This window comes from Oncorhynchus gorbuscha, linkage group LG02, assembly GCF_021184085.1.
Source record: "Oncorhynchus gorbuscha isolate QuinsamMale2020 ecotype Even-year linkage group LG02, OgorEven_v1.0, whole genome shotgun sequence".
Taxonomy (NCBI): domain Eukaryota; kingdom Metazoa; phylum Chordata; class Actinopteri; order Salmoniformes; family Salmonidae; genus Oncorhynchus; species Oncorhynchus gorbuscha.
The window spans coordinates 2,265,321-2,282,109 of record NC_060174.1 but is presented as its reverse complement, the minus strand read 5'-3'; the positions used below and the strand labels follow the sequence as shown (position 1 = coordinate 2,282,109).

The window sequence follows — 16,789 nt, the reverse complement described above, 5'->3', positions numbered from 1 at the left end:
ACGCGCTCTCACCACTGGTGTCCCCCAGGGATCTGTTCTTGGCCCTCTCCTATTCTCGCTATACACCAAGTCACTTGGCTCTGTCATAACCTCACATGGTCTCTCTTATCATTGCTATGCAGACGACACACAATTAATCTTCTCCTTTCCCCCTTCTGATGACCAGGTGGCGAATCGCATCTCTGCATGTCTGGCAGACATATCAGTGTGGATGACGGATCACCACCTCAAGCTGAACCTCGGCAAGACGGAGCTGCTCTTCCTCCCGGGAAGGACTGCCCGTTCCATGATCTCGCCATCACGGTTGACAACTCCATTGTGTCCTCCTCCCAGAGCGCCAAGAACCTTGGCGTGATCCTGGACAACACCCTGTCGTTCTCAACCAACATCAAGGCGGTGGCCCGTTCCTGTAGGTTCATGCTCTACAACATCCGCAGAGTACGACCCTGCCTCACACAGGAAGCGGCGCAGGTCCTAATCCAGGCACTTGTCATCTCCCGTCTGGATTACTGCAACTCGCTGTTGGCTGGGCTCCCTGCCTGTGCCATTAAACCCCTTCAACTCATCCAGAACGCCGCAGCCCGTCTGGTGTTCAACCTTCCCAAGTTCTCTCACGTCACCCCGCTCCTCCGTTCTCTCCACTGGCTTCCAGTTGAAGCTCGCATCCGCTACAAGACCATGGTGCTTGCCTACGGAGCTGTGAGGGGAACGGCACCTCAGTACCTCCAGGCTCTGATCAGGCCCTACACCCAAACAAGGGCACTGCGTTCATCCACCTCTGGCCTGCTCGCCTCCCTACCACTGAGGAAGTACAGCTCCCGCTCAGCCCAGTCAAAACTGTTCGCTGCCCTGGCCCCCCAATGGTGGAACAAACTCCCTCACGACGCCAGGACAGCGGAGTCAATCACCACCTTCCGGAGACACCTGAAACCCCACCTCTTTAAGGAATACCTAGGATAGGATAAGTAATCCCTCTCACCCCACCCCCCCTAAGTTTTAGATGCACTATTGTTAAGTGACTGTCCCACTGGATGTCATAAGGTGAATGCAGCAATTTGTAAGTCGCTCTGGATAAGAGCGTCTGCTAAATGACTTAAATGTAAATGTAACATACCATTCACTAACATACCATTCACTAACATACAGTCCTGTACATACCATTCACTAACATACCATTCACTAACATACAGTCCTGTACATACCATTCACTAACATACAGTCCTGTACATACCATTCACTAACATACAGTCCTGTACATACCATTCACTAACATACAGTCCTGTACATACCATTCACTAACATACAGTCCTGTACATACCATTCACTAACATACAGTCCTGTACATATCATTCACTAACATACCATTCACTAACATACAGTCCTGTACATACCATTCACTAACATACAGTCCTGTACATACCATTCACTAACATACAGTCCTGTACATATCATTCACTAACATACCATTCACTAACATACAGTCCTGTACATACCATTCACTAACATACAGTCCTGTACACACCATTCACTAACATACAGTCCTGTACATACCATTCACTAACATACAGTCCTGTACATACCATTCACTAACATACCATTCACTAACATACCATTCACTAACATACCATTCACTAACATACAGTCCTGTACATACCATTCACTAACATACAGTCCTGTACATACCATTCACTAACATACAGTCCTGTACATACCATTCACTAACATACAGTCCTGTACATACCATTCACTAACATACAGTCCTGTACATACCATTCACTAACATACAGTCCTGTACATACCATTCACTAACATACAGTCCTGTACATACCATTCACTAACATACAGTCCTGTACATACCATTCACTAACATACAGTCCTGTACATACCATTCACTAACATACAGTCCTGTACATATCATTCACTAACATACCATTCACTAACATACAGTCCTGTACATACCATTCACTAACATACAGTCCTGTACATACCATTCACTAACATACAGTCCTGTACATACCATTCACTAACATACAGTCCTGTACATACCATTCACTAACATACAGTCCTGTACATACCATTCACTAACATACAGTCCTGTACATACCATTCACTAACATACAGTCCTGTACATACCATTCACTAACATACAGTCCTGTACATACCATTCACTAACATACAGTCCTGTACATACCATTCACTAACATACAGTCCTGTACATACCATTCACTAACATACAGTCCTGTACATATCATTCACTAACATACCATTCACTAACATACAGTCCTGTACATACCATTCACTAACATACAGTCCTGTACATACCATTCACTAACATACAGTCCTGTACATACCATTCACTAACATACAGTCCTGTACATACCATTCACTAACATACAGTCCTGTACATACCATTCACTAACATACAGTCCTGTACATATCATTCACTAACATACCATTCACTAACATACCATTCACTAACATACAGTCCTGTACATATCATTCACTAACATACCATTCACTAACATACAGTCCTGTACATACCATTCACTAACATACAGTCCTGTACATACCATTCACTAACATACCATTCACTAACATACAGTCCTGTACATACCATTCACTAACATACAGTCCTGTACATACCATTCACTAACACACCATTCACTAACATACAGTCCTGTACATACCATTCACTAACATACAGTCCTGTACATACCATTCACTAACATACAGTCCTGTACATACCATTCACTAACATACAGTCCTGTACATACCATTCACTAACATACAGTCCTGTACATACCATTCACTAACATACAGTCCTGTACATACCATTCACTAACATACAGTCCTGTACATACCATTCACTAACATACAGTCCTGTACATACCATTCACTAACATACAGTCCTGTACATACCATTCACTAACATACAGTCCTGTACATACCATTCACTAACATACAGTCCTGTACATACCATTCACTAACATACAGTCCTGTACATACCATTCACTAACATACAGTCCTGTACATATCATTCACTAACATACCATTCACTAACATACAGTCCTGTACATACCATTCACTAACATACAGTCCTGTACATACCATTCACTAACATACAGTCCTGTACATACCATTCACTAACATACAGTCCTGTACATACCATTCACTAACATACAGTCCTGTACATACCATTCACTAACATACAGTCCTGTACATATCATTCACTAACATACAGTCCTGTACATACCATTCACTAACATACAGTCCTGTACATACCATTCACTAACATACAGTCCTGTACATATCATTCACTAACATACCATTCACTAACATACAGTCCTGTACATACCATTCACTAACATACAGTCCTGTACATACCATTCACTAACATACAGTCCTGTACATACCATTCACTAACATACAGTCCTGTACACACCATTCACTAACATACAGTCCTGTACATACCATTCACTAACATACAGTCCTGTACATACCATTCACTAACATACCATTCACTAACATACCATTCACTAACATACAGTCCTGTACATACCATTCACTAACATACAGTCCTGTACATATCATTCACTAACATACAGTCCTGTACATACCATACCCTCTCCGAGTTGGGCATCTCCGGCGCGGCCCACGCTTGGATTGCGTCCTACCTGACAGGTCGCTCCTACCAGGTGGCGTGGCGAGAATCTGTCTCCTCACCACGCGCTCTCACCACTGGTGTCCCCCAGGGATCTGTTCTTGGCCCTCTCCTATTCTCGCTATACACCAAGTCACTTGGCTCTGTCATAACCTCACATGGTCTCTCTTATCATTGCTATGCAGACGACACACAATTAATCTTCTCCTTTCCCCTTCTGATGACCAGGTGGCGAATCGCATCTCTGCATGTCTGGCAGACATATCAGTGTGGATGACGGATCACCACCTCAAGCTGAACCTCGGCAAGACGGAGCTGCTCTTCCTCCCGGGGAAGGACTGCCCGTTCCATGATCTCGCCATCACGGTTGACAACTCCATTGTGTCCTCCTCCCAGAGCGCCAAGAACCTTGGCGTGATCCTGGACAACACCCTGTCGTTCTCAACCAACATCAAGGCGGTGGCCCGTTCCTGTAGGTTCATGCTCTACAACATCCGCAGAGTACGACCCTGCCTCACACAGGAAGCGGCGCAGGTCCTAATCCAGGCACTTGTCATCTCCCGTCTGGATTACTGCAACTCGCTGTTGGCTGGGCTCCCTGCCTGTGCCATTAAACCCCTTCAACTCATCCAGAACGCCGCAGCCCGTCTGGTGTTCAACCTTCCCAAGTTCTCTCACGTCACCCCGCTCCTCCGTTCTCTCCACTGGCTTCCAGTTGAAGCTCGCATCCGCTACAAGACCATGGTGCTTGCCTACGGAGCTGTGAGGGGAACGGCACCTCAGTACCTCCAGGCTCTGATCAGGCCCTACACCCAAACAAGGGCACTGCGTTCATCCACCTCTGGCCTGCTCGCCTCCCTACCACTGAGGAAGTACAGCTCCCGCTCAGCCCAGTCAAAACTGTTCGCTGCCCTGGCCCCCAATGGTGGAACAAACTCCCTCACGACGCCAGGACAGCGGAGTCAATCACCACCTTCCGGAGACACCTGAAACCCCACCTCTTTAAGGAATACCTAGGATAGGATAAGTAATCCCTCTCACCCCACCCCCCCTAAGTTTTAGATGCACTATTGTTAAGTGACTGTCCCACTGGATGTCATAAGGTGAATGCAGCAATTTGTAAGTCGCTCTGGATAAGAGCGTCTGCTAAATGACTTAAATGTAAATGTAACATACCATTCACTAACATACCATTCACTAACATACAGTCCTGTACATACCATTCACTAACATACCATTCACTAACATACAGTCCTGTACATACCATTCACTAACATACAGTCCTGTACATACCATTCACTAACATACAGTCCTGTACATACCATTCACTAACATACAGTCCTGTACATACCATTCACTAACATACAGTCCTGTACATACCATTCACTAACATACAGTCCTGTACATACCATTCACTAACATACAGTCCTGTACATACCATTCACTAACATACAGTCCTGTACATACCATTCACTAACATACAGTCCTGTACATACCATTCACTAACATACAGTCCTGTACATACCATTCACTAACATACCATTCACTAACATACAGTCCTGTACATACCATTCACTAACATACAGTCCTGTACATACCATTCACTAACATACCATTCACTCACATACAGTCCTGTACATACCATTCACTAACATACAGTCCTGTACATATCATTCACTAACATACCATTCACTAACACACAGTCCTGTACATACCATTCACTAACACACAGTCCTGTACATACCATTCACTAACATACAGTCCTGTACATACCATTCACTAACATACAGTCCTGTACATACCATTCACTAACATACAGTCCTGTACATACCATTCACTAACATACCATTCACTAACATACAGTCCTGTACACACCATTCACTAACATACAGTCCTGTACATACCATTCACTAACACACAGCACTAACATTCTGAAAGTTTAGTTAAGTGCACTTTCACAACAATCAGAGACAATGATAACCTGCTTCAGACTGGATGTTTTTACACGGCAACCATCTTTAATAAACACATGTAGAAGAACCGAGCTTCACTAAGCATTCGGACTGATTTAAACTATTTGAAAAAGCTACAAATTAGGTTCTACATGAAAGAGATCTGAGGGGGGAGGGGGGGGTAGATCAAAGCGTCTGTCTAATTGATATCTTGGCACACACTACTGGAACATTTCCTTGTCGTAATGCCACTTTTTAAGTTGAACTCATGTCTCATTGTATGGTAGAACTCCCTCCTTATCCATTAACACATTTAAACCATTTAACTTTATGTTTTATGTTCAGAGTAGTTGTTTTGTTTCACAGCATTCCAAATCCTTTGGCATAAGTGATGGCTTTGAGAAGTCTCTCCTTCAGCTTCTCCTTTGTGTCGTATTCGGGGAGCAGCAAGGCATTAAAACATGTGTGAGAAGTAGGTAACCTGGAGAGAGAGAGGAGAGAGAGATTATTGATCTGGGAGGACCTGAGAGTCACCCTTGAAACAGGTCTCTGGTCCAAATGGCACCCTATTCCCTACATAGTGCACTACGTAGGGAACAGGATGCCATTTGGGACCCGAGGCCTGGTCTCACCTGTCTGTGTCGGGGCCGTTCTTGGCGATGATCATCTTTAACTTGCCCAGCCCTCCTACGGGTGCTCTGTCAGTCCCCGTAGTAAACTGGAGGAACAGTCTCTTATCCTCCTCACCAAACGAATGCACCGTCTCCCAGAAGTCTCTGAGTGAGAAAAAAAGAACAGCATTTTATAAAACATTATATATAATAACAATTACTACAGCAGCATCAGAATGAGCAGGAGTGTAATGGTGGTCTAATAAAATACATGTTCAAAGACAAGTTATTTTAAGAAACATTTTAAAATAGATTTATGTATTGGACTAAAACATCTACGTCAACATTTTAACATTCTATGTAATTCTGGAGAGAAATTACATGTTTTTTTACTTGATAATGCAACAGTCTTTGTTGTAGCCTCCGTCATACTCTGTTGTTTCTTCAAGTGCGTGAAAGTCTAAATTCTGAAGAGTTAGAATACAAGAGACGGGTACATCAGGGGGTGTAGAAGGAGTTAGAATACAAGAGACGGGTACATCAGGGGGTGTAGAAGGAGTTAGAATACAAGAGACGGGTACATCAGGGGGCGTAGAAGGAGTTAGAATACAAGAGACGGGTACATCAGGGGGCGTAGAAGGAGTTAGAATACAAGAGACGGGTACATCAGGGGGCGTAGAAGGAATTAGAATACAAGAGACGGGTACATCAGGGGGCGTAGAAGGAATTAGAATACAAGAGACGGGTACATCAGGGGGCGTAGAAGGAATTAGAATACAAGAGACGGGTACATCAGGGGTGTAGAAGGAGTTAGAATACAAGAGACGGGTACATCAGGGGGTGTAGAAGGAGTTAGAATACAAGAGACGGGTACATCAGGGGGCGTAGAAGGAGTTAGAATACAAGAGACGGGTACATCAGGGGGTGTAGATTGAGACAGGTACATATACAAATATTTACACATGTTAATTTTGCTGAAAATCAACGTAGTTCACAGTGAGGACATTTATTTTTTTGCTGAGTTCATATGATCTAATGCAGCCTGGTGTGTGTGTGTGTGGATATATATAAAATATATATATATATATCTATCCACACACACACACCAGACTGCATTAGATCAGGTGGTGTAGAAAACATGAAGCCGTGACCCCAACTATGACAACAAATGTCTTTTCTATAGCTCAAGCTCAATTGGTCTTTCCGTAATACCTTGCATCAGTGCCTCCAGAAAGTCTCACATTCCTGTGACCATCTCCCCCAAATCATTTAGAGAAGGAAACGAGGAGAGAGGAAGCGAGTAAACAAAGAAAGAATCATTGAGAAAGGACCTCAGATGAGTTTCCTTACCCTGCTTCCACAGATCAGTAGCTCCACTTCCTCAGGTCTAAATAAACACTTGAGAGGCGACTCGTTGGTGACCATCTGGAAGCCCCTTCTGAAGGCTTTGAACTGGCGCTCCACACTCTTATTAAGTATGTAATCACTATACAGAGAGACAAACTCCTGGAGATCACAGAAACACAGATAGGACCAGTCAAAATGAAATGGCATCATTCACTTCCACTGTATCAGCTTATTTCATACTTCAGTGGTCCTGTGATAGACTAAATACTTCAGTCAGTGCTTACATGATTATTTTATGATTTAACCAGGTAGGCTAGTTGAGAACCAGTTCTCATTCACAACTGTGACCTGGCCAAGATATAGCAAAGCAGTGAGACAAACAGAGTTACACATGAAATAAACGTACAGTCAGTAACACAATAGAAAAGAAAAATAGAAAATCTATGTACAGTGTGTGCAAATGTAGAAGAGTAGGGAGGTGAGGCAATAAACAGGCCAGAGGCAGAATAATTACAATTTAGCATTAATACTGGAGTGAAAGATGTGCAAGTAGAGATACTGGGGTGCAAGAGGGTAAGTAATAATATGGGGATGAGGTAGTTGGATGGGCTATTTACAGATGGGCTGTGTACAGGTACAGTAAGCTACTCTGACAGCTGATGAATAAAGTTAGAGAGATATGAGTCTCCAGCTTCAGTGATTTTTGCAATTCTTCCAGTCATTGGCAGCAGAGAACTGGAAGGAAAGGCAACCAAAGGAAGTATTGGCTTTGGGGATGACCAATGCAATATACCTGCTGGAGTGTGTGTTACGGGTGGGTGTTGCTATGGTGTTGCTCAGTCAGTCAGTGGTCCTGTGACAGACTAGATACCTCAGTCAGTGGTCCTGTGACAGACTAGATACCTCAGTCAGTCAGTCAGTGGTCCTATGACAGACTAGATACTTCAGTCAGTCAGTGGTCCTATGACAGACTAGATACCTCAGTCAGTCAGTGGTCCTATGACAGACTAGATACCTCAGTCAGTCAGTCAGTGGTCCTGTGACAGACTAGATACCTCAGTCAGTCAGTCAGTGGTCCTATGACAGACTAGATACCTCAGTCAGTCAGTCAGTGGTCCTGTGACAGACTAGATACCTCAGTCAGTCAGTCAGTGGTCCTGTGACAGACTAGATACTTCAGTCAGTCAGTGGTCCTGTGACAGACTAGATACCTCAGTCAGTCAGTGGTCCTGTGACAGACTAGATACCTCAGTCAGTCAGTGGTCCTGTGACAGACTAGATACCTCAGTCAGTCAGTGGTCCTGTGACAGACTAGATACCTCAGTCAGTCAGTGGTCCTGTGACAGACTAGATACCTCAGTCAGTCAGTGGTCCTGTGACAGACTAGATACCTCAGTCAGTCAGTGGTCCTGTGACAGACTAGATACTTCAGTCAGTCAGTGGTCCTGTGATAGATTAGATACTCCTCTATGGGTCGTTCTGGACAGGTCTACAACAAAGTATTAATTTCTATTGTTCTCACTAACAGGTCTCTTACCTTTCTATTGTCCACACTAACAGGTATCTTACCTTTCTATTGTCCACACTAACAGGTATCTTACCTTTCTATTGTCCACACTAACAGGTATCTTGTCCCCGTGTTCCTTCAGGTCATAAGTGATGGGGTCTCCAAACAGGTCAGTCTGTGAGATCTGAAAGGTGATCATCATGTCCTCCTCCACATCCCCCTCGTAGTCCAGCAGCTCCCTCAGACTCTGGTACTGAACCTGGCATGGGAGAGACCCCAGGCTGTCAGTCAGTATAAATGGGAGAGACCCCAGGCTGTCAGTCAGTATGAATGGGAGAGACCCCAGGCTGTCAGTCAGTATAAATGGGAGAGACCCCAGGCTGTCAGTCAGTATGAATGGGAGAGAACCCAGGCTGTCAGTCAGTATAAATGGGAGAGACCCCAGGCTGTCAGTCAGTATAAATGGGAGAGACCCCAGGCTGTCAGTCAGTATAAATGGGAGAGACCACCAATACGTATTTAACAGACGGTTAAGAGCGCTATATTAATACATAGCTAACAGAGGGTTAAGAGCGCTATATTAATACGTAGCTAGAGGGTTAAGAGCTCTATATTAATACGTAGCTAGAGGATTAAGAGCGCTATATTAATACATAGCTAACAGAGGGTTAAGAGCGCTATATTAATACATAGCTAGAGGGTTAAGAGCGCTATATTAATACATAGCTAGAGGGTTAAGAGCGCTATATTAATACATAGCTAGAGGGTTAAGAGCGCTATATTAATACATAGCTAGAGGGTTAAGAGCTCTATATTAATACGTAGCTAGAAGGTTAAGAGCGCTATATTAATACATAGCTAACAGAGGGTTAAGAGCGCTATATTAATACATAGCTAGAGGGTTAAGAGCGCTATATTAATACATAGCTAACAGAGGGTTAAGAGCGCTATATTAATAGGTAGCTAACAGAGGGTTAAGAGCTCTATATTAATACGTAGCTAGAGGGTTAAGAGCGCTATATTAATACGTAGCTAGAGGGTTAAGAGCGCTATATTAATACATAGCTAGAGGGATAAGAGCGCTATATTAATACATAGCTAACAGAGGGTTAAGAGCTCTATATTAATACGTAGCTAGAGGGTTAAGAGCGCTATATTAATACGTAGCTAGAGGGTTAAGAGCGCTATATTAATACATAGCTAGAGGGATAAGAGCGCTATATTAATACATAGCTAACAGAGGGTTAAGAGCGCTATATTAATAGGTAGCTAACAGAGGGTTAAGAGCGCTATATTAATAGGTAGCTAGAGGGTTAAGAGCGCTATATTAATAGGTAGCTAACAGAGGGTTAAGAGCGCTATATTAATAGGTAGCTAGAGGGTTAAGAGCGCTATATTAATAGGTAGCTAACAGAGGGTTAAGAGCCCTATATTAATACATAGCTAACAGGAATAATGCTATATTATGAAATTACAAGGTTTTTAATAAAAAATGTATTCACAGCTCTTGTAGTAGTTGTCTAACTACTACTTTTTAATTACATAGACCGATTAAAAATGACATTTAAAAATAGTTCAGCATGCTACTTTTTAATTACATAGCATGTTCCAGTACCGGATGTGAGTCTGCCAGGTCCAGATAGGTGCCTAACTTCCCCATTAGTTTCCTGTAGACCACCATGGGAAAGTGAACATCCAGGATACAGTTGTTGTAGATGGCCAGGCCCAAGACGATGCCTATCAGGGTGAACTGGGCCTCGTTCTCCAGAGAGGGTGGGTTGAACCAGAACAGCTTGGTGGACTCGTCATATGTAAACATGCCTAGAGGAGGGAGGGAGCACTGGACATTAATACCAAGAAATCAGATGGACAATTTGTTTGTGAATATTACGTTCAAGTTTAAAGCTTTGTCAAAATATTTTTATTTTTATAGAAATGTGTCTATGGCTAACATACAGTGCATTGGCCAAGTGTTCAGATCCCTTGAATTTTTCCATATTTTGTTTCGTTACAACAAGAATATGTTTTACGTCATCAATCGACAGACAATACCCCATAATGACAAGTCTAAAACAGGCTTTGGGAAATTTAGCAAAAATCTGAAATATCACATTTACATACATTTTCAGAGCCTTTACTTTTGTATTTATTATGGACTCCCATTAGTTCCTGCCAAGGCAGCAGCTACTCTTCCTGGGGTTTATTAGGGACTCCCATTAGTTCCTACCAAGGCAGCAGCTACTCTTCCTGGGGTTTATTAGGGACTCCCATTAGTTCCTGCCAAGGCAGCAGCTACTCTTCCTGGGGTTTATTATGGTTCCCCATTAGTTCCTGCCAAGGCAGCAGCTACTCTTCCTGGGGTTTATTATGGATCCCCATTAGTTCCTGCCAAGGCAGCAGCTACTCTTCCTGGGGTTTATTATGGACTCCCATTAGATCCTACCAAGGCAGCAGCTACTCTTCCTGGGGTTTATTATGGATCCCTATTAGTTCCTGCCAAGGCAGCAGCTACTCTTCCTGGGGTTTATTATGGTTCCCCATTAGTTCCTGCCAAGGCAGCAGCTACTCTTCCTGGGGTTTATTATGGATCCCCATTAGTTTCTGCCAAGGCAGCAGCTACTCTTCCTGGGGTTTATTATGGACTCCCATTAGATCCTACCAAGGCAGCAGCTACTCTTCCTGGGGTTTATTATGGATCCCTATTAGTTCCTGCCAAGGCAGCAGCTACTCTTCCTGGCGTTTATTATGGATCCCCATTAGTTCCTGCCATGGCAGCAGCTACTCTTCCTGGGGTTTATTATGGATCCCTATTAGTTCCTGCCAAGGCAGCAGCTACTCTTCCTGGGGTCCAACAACATTAAGGCAGTTTATTCAAACATTACAGTACATTCCCAGACAGTGTAACCTCAGGCCCCTACTCCACCACCACCATATATATACAGTACTAAATCCATGGGTACGTGTGAGAATAGTGCGTATGCTATTGTGTGTTAGTTTGTGCCAATGTTTGTGTTGCTTCACAGTCCCCGCTGTTCCATACGTTTTTTAGTTTAGTTTTTAAAAATCTGATTCTGCTGCTGCATCAGTTACCTGATGTGGCTCTGTGTTCCATGTAGTCATGTCTCTATGTAGTACTGTGGAATATAGTTCCATGTAGTCATGGCTCTATGTAGTACTGTGCACCTCCCATAGTCTGTTTTGGTCATGGGGGACTGTGAAGAGACCTCTGGAAGTCATGTCTTGTGCTGTGTGCCAGTAGTTCAGACAAACAGCTCGGTGCATTCAACATGTGCATTCAACACCTCTCACAAATACAAGTAGTGATTAAGTCAAGCTCTCCTCCTATTTGAGTCAGGAGAGATTGACATGCATATTATTAATATTAGCTGTGTGTGTACATCTACAAGACCCTGCTAGGTAAAGTCCCCCCTTATCTCAGCTCGCTGGTCACCATAGCATCTCCCACCTGTAGCACACGCTCCAGCAGGTATCTCTCTAGTCACCCCCAAAACCAATTCTTTTTTTGGCCGCCTCTCCTTCCAGTTCTCTGCTGCCATTGACTGGAACGAACTACAAAAATCTCTGAAACTGGAAACACTTATCTCCCTCACTAGCTTTCAGCACCAACTGTCAGAGCAGCTCACAGATTACTGCACCTGTACATAGCCCACCTATAATTTAGCCCAAACAACTACCTCTTTCCCAACTGGATTTAATTCATTAATTTATTTGCTCCTTTGTACCCAATTATTTTTATTTCTACTTTGCACATTCTTCCATTGCAAATCTACCATTCCAGTGTTTTACTTGCTATATTGTATTTACTTTGCCACCATGGCCTTTTTTTGCCTTTACCTCCCTTCTCACCTCATTTGCTCACATTGTATATAGACTTGTTTATACTGTATTATTGACTGTATGTTTGTTTTACTCCATGTGTAACTCTGTGTCGTTGTATCTGTCGAACTGCTTTGCTTTATCTTAGCCAGGTTGCAATTGTAAATGAGAACTTGTTCTCAACTTGCCTACCTGGTTAAATAAAGGTGTTCTCAACTAGCCTACCTGGTTAAATAAAGGTGTTCTCAACTAGCCTACCTGGTTAAATAAAGGTATTCTCAACTTGCCTACCTGGTTAAATAAAGGTATTCTCAACTAGCCTACCTGGTTAAATAAAGGTGTTCTCAACTTGCCTACCTGGTTAAATAAAGGTGATCTCAACTAGCCTACCTGGTTAAATAAAGGTGTTCTCAACTTGACTACCTGGTTAAATAAAGGTGTTCTCAACTAGCCTACCTGGTTAAATAAAGGTGTTCTCAACTAGCCTACCTGGTTAAATAAAGGTGTTCTCAACTAGCCTACCTGGTTAAATAAAGGTGTTCTCAACTAGCCTACCTGGTTAAATAAAGGTGTTCTCAACTAGCCTACCTGGTTAAATAAAGGTGTTCTCAACTAGCCTACCTGGTTAAATAAAAGGTGTTCTCAACTAGCCTACCTGGTTAAATAAAAGGTGTTCTCAACTTGACTACCTGGTTAAATAAAGGTGTTCCCAACTTGCCTACCTGGTTAAATAAAGGTGTTCTCAACTTGACTACCTGGTTAAATAAAGGTGTTCTCAACTTGACTACCTGGTTAAATAAATAAATAAATAAAAAACATCCAAGGGTTCTGAATTAATTGCAATTTTCTTAAGTTCTTTGATGTGGCACCTGACTGAACAGTAGTCCAGGTGTGACAGAACTAGGGCCTGTAGGATCTGCCTTGTTGATAGTGATGTTAAGAAGATGGAGCAGCTCCTTATCATGGTCAGACTCGATACTATTGTATCAATACGTTTTGACCATGACAGTTTATAATTCAAGGAAATTCCAAGCAGTTTAGTCTCCTCAACTTGCTCAATTTCCACACACATTAATGACAAAATTTAGTTTAGGGTTTAGTTAACGATTTGTCCCAAACACTTTTAGTTTTTAAATATTTTATATATTTAGGACTAATTTATTCCTTGCCACTCAATCTGAAACAAACTGCAACTCTTTGTTGAGTGTTGCAGTCATTTCAGTCACTGTAGTAGCTGACATGTATAGTGTTGCAGTCATTTCAGTCGCTGTAGTAGCTGACATGTATAGTGTTGCAGTCATTTCAGTCGCTTGTAGTAGCTGACGTGTATAGTGTTGAGTCATCGGAAAACATAGACACTCTGGCTTTCCTCTAAGTCAGTGGCAATTCTTTAGTTAAGTACTTTTTTAAAGCACCTTTGGCAGTGATTACAGCAGTGATTACAGACTCGAGTCTTCTTGGATATGAAGCTACAAGCTTGGCACACCTTTATTTGGGGAGTTTCTCACATTCTTCTCTGCAGATCATCTCAAGCTCAGTCAGGCTGCACAGCTATTTTCAAGTCTCTCCAGAGATATTCGATAGGGTTCAAGTACGGGCTCTGGCTGGGCCAATCAAGGACATTCAGAGACTAATTCCGAAGCTACTCCTGTGTTGTCTTGGCTGTGTGCTTAGGGTCATTGTCCTGTTGGAAGGTGAACCTTCGCGCTCAGGAGCAAACCTTCACCCCAGTCTGAGGTCCTGAGTGCTCTGGAGCAGGTTTTCATCAAGGATCTCTCTGTACTTTGCTCCGTTTATCTTTGCCTCGATCCTGACTAGTCTCCCAGTCCCTGCCTCTGAAAAACATCCCCACAACATGATGCTGTCACCACCATGCTTCACCGTAGGGATGGTGCCAGGTTTCCTCCAGACATGACGCTTGGCATTCAGGCCAAAGATTTTAATCTCGGTTTCTTGTTTCTCATGGTCAGAGTCCTTTAGGTGCCTTTTTACAAACTCCAAGCAGGCTGTCGTGTGCTTGTTACTGAGGTGTGGCTTCCGTCTGGCCACTCTACCATAAAGGCCTGATTGGTAGAGTGCTGCAGACATGGTTGTCCTTCTGGAAGGTTCTCCCATCTCCAAAGAGGAACTCCGGAGCTCTGTCAGAGTGACCATCGGGTTCTTGGTCACCTCCCCCTTTTGCTCCCAATTGCGTAGTTTGACTGGGCGGTCAGCTCAAAGAGTCTTGGTGGTTCAAAACCTCTTCAATTTAAGAATGATTGAAGGTCCCCAATAACACAGTGGCTTCAATGATGCAGAAATGCTTTGTTACCCTCCCCCAGATCTGTGCCTCGACACAATCCTGTCTCTGAGCTCTACGGATAATTTCTTCGACATGGCTTGGTTTTTGCTCTGTCAACTGTGGGACCTTATTTAGACAGGTGTTTGCCTTTCCAAATCATGTCCAATCAATTGAATTTACCACAGGTGGACTCCAATGAAGTTGTAGAAACATCTCAAGGATGATCAATGGAAACAGGAAAAACCAGAGTTCAATTTGAAGTCTCATAACAAAGGGTGTGAATACTTAAATAAATAAGGTGTTTTTTTATTTTATTTTTTATAAATTTGCCAACTTTTCTAGAAACCTGTTTTCACTGTCATTATGGAGTATCCAGCTTAGATCGATGAGGAAAACAATTTATCTAATCAATTTTATAATAAGGCTGTAACGTAACAAAATATATACAAAGTGAAGGGGTCTGAATACATCGTATGTATTTCAATCATATTGAAATCAATTTCATGTGTATTGAATTGAGTTCTATTTTGCAAATTGTAGACTAGGCCTACTGTCTGTAATTTGTGTCTGAATATTTTTCAAGGTGCGTAACAACGTGTGAGCAATGATGAGTCTTGAGTCTTGATTCAGTGCATTATTATAGATTATTATTGTTATTATTATAGGGTATTGGAATAAATCGTCTCAATCTTTTCAGCCATGGGTGATAATATCTCTCTAGGAGCTGATCCATCGTCAGTATTGTGGAATAATTCTCAAGGTTAAGGTACGACTGGGAAGGGAGAACTCCCTCTGTGTGCCGTTTTGGGAAACGCGTGTTACACCTTCAGCCGTTGTAGGAAATACGCATCGTTAAAAGACACTCGCAAGTTCTATCGCTATCGGGAAACCGGGCCCTGGTCAAAAGTAGTGGTTTATGTAGGGCCCTGGTCAAAAGTAGTGGTTTATGTAGGGCCCTGGTCAAAAGTAGTGGTTTATATAGGGCCCTGGTCAAAAGTAGTGGTTTATATAGGGCCCTGGTCAAAAGTAGTGGTTTATATAGGGCCCTGGTCAAAAGTAGTGGTTTATATAGGGCCCTGGTCAAAAGTAGTGGTTTATATAGGGCCCTGGTCAAAAGTAGTGGTTTATATAGGGCCCTGGTCAAAAGTAGTGGATTATATAGGGCCCTGGTCAAAAGTAGTGGTTTATATAGGGCCCTGGTCAAAAGTAGTGGTTTATGTAGGGCCCTGGTCAAAAGTAGTGGTTTATATAGGGCCCTGGTCAAAAGTAGTGGTTTATATAGGGCCCTGGTCAAAAGTAGTGCATTATATAGGGCCCTGGTCAAAAGTAGTGGATTATATAGGGCCCTGGTCAAAAGTAGTGGATTATATAGGGCCCTGGTCAAAAGTAGTGGATTATATAGGGCCCTGGTCAAAAGTAGTGGATTATATAGGGCCCTGGTCAAAAGTAGTGGTTTATATAGGGCCCTGGTCAAAAGTAGTGGTTTATATAGGGCCCTGGTCAAAAGTAGTGGTTTATATAGGGCCCTGGTCAAAAGTAGTGGATTATACAGGGAAGAGGGAGCCATCTGGGATACACAGTGTTTACCTCTGA

The 16,789-nt window shown here is 42.9% G+C and overlaps 1 protein-coding gene across 1 annotated transcript; it reads right to left on the bottom strand.

The window, feature by feature from the left end:
- Positions 1 to 5,657: 5,657 nt before the first annotated feature.
- On the bottom strand, positions 5,658 to 10,904 carry LOC123996108 (ubiquitin-protein ligase E3A-like). The gene is made up of 6 exons (XM_046299646.1): positions 10,694 to 10,904; positions 9,173 to 9,337; positions 7,575 to 7,730; positions 6,618 to 6,691; positions 6,246 to 6,389; positions 5,658 to 6,094 (listed from the first exon to the last, which is right to left on the bottom strand). Exons 1-6 carry the CDS (start codon positions 10,895 to 10,897, stop codon positions 5,974 to 5,976), a joined length of 864 nt encoding a protein of 287 aa, XP_046155602.1. The 5' UTR covers positions 10,898 to 10,904; the 3' UTR covers positions 5,658 to 5,973.
- Positions 10,905 to 16,789: the final 5,885 nt, after the last annotated feature.

Bases quoted from the DNA above. Each gene is read 5' to 3' on its own strand.
- LOC123996108 (XM_046299646.1), bottom strand. From the start codon at position 10,897: ATGTTTACATATGACGAGTCCACCAAGCTGTTCTGGTTCAACCCACCC. The intron at 9,338-10,693 runs GTACTGGAACAT...CTCCCATGCCAG, and splicing joins ACCTGGCAGACTCACATCCG to GTTCAGTACCAGAGTCTGAG. The intron at 6,390-6,617 runs GTAAAAAAACAT...TTTCTCACTCAG, and splicing joins AAAGACTGTTGCATTATCAA to AGACTTCTGGGAGACGGTGC.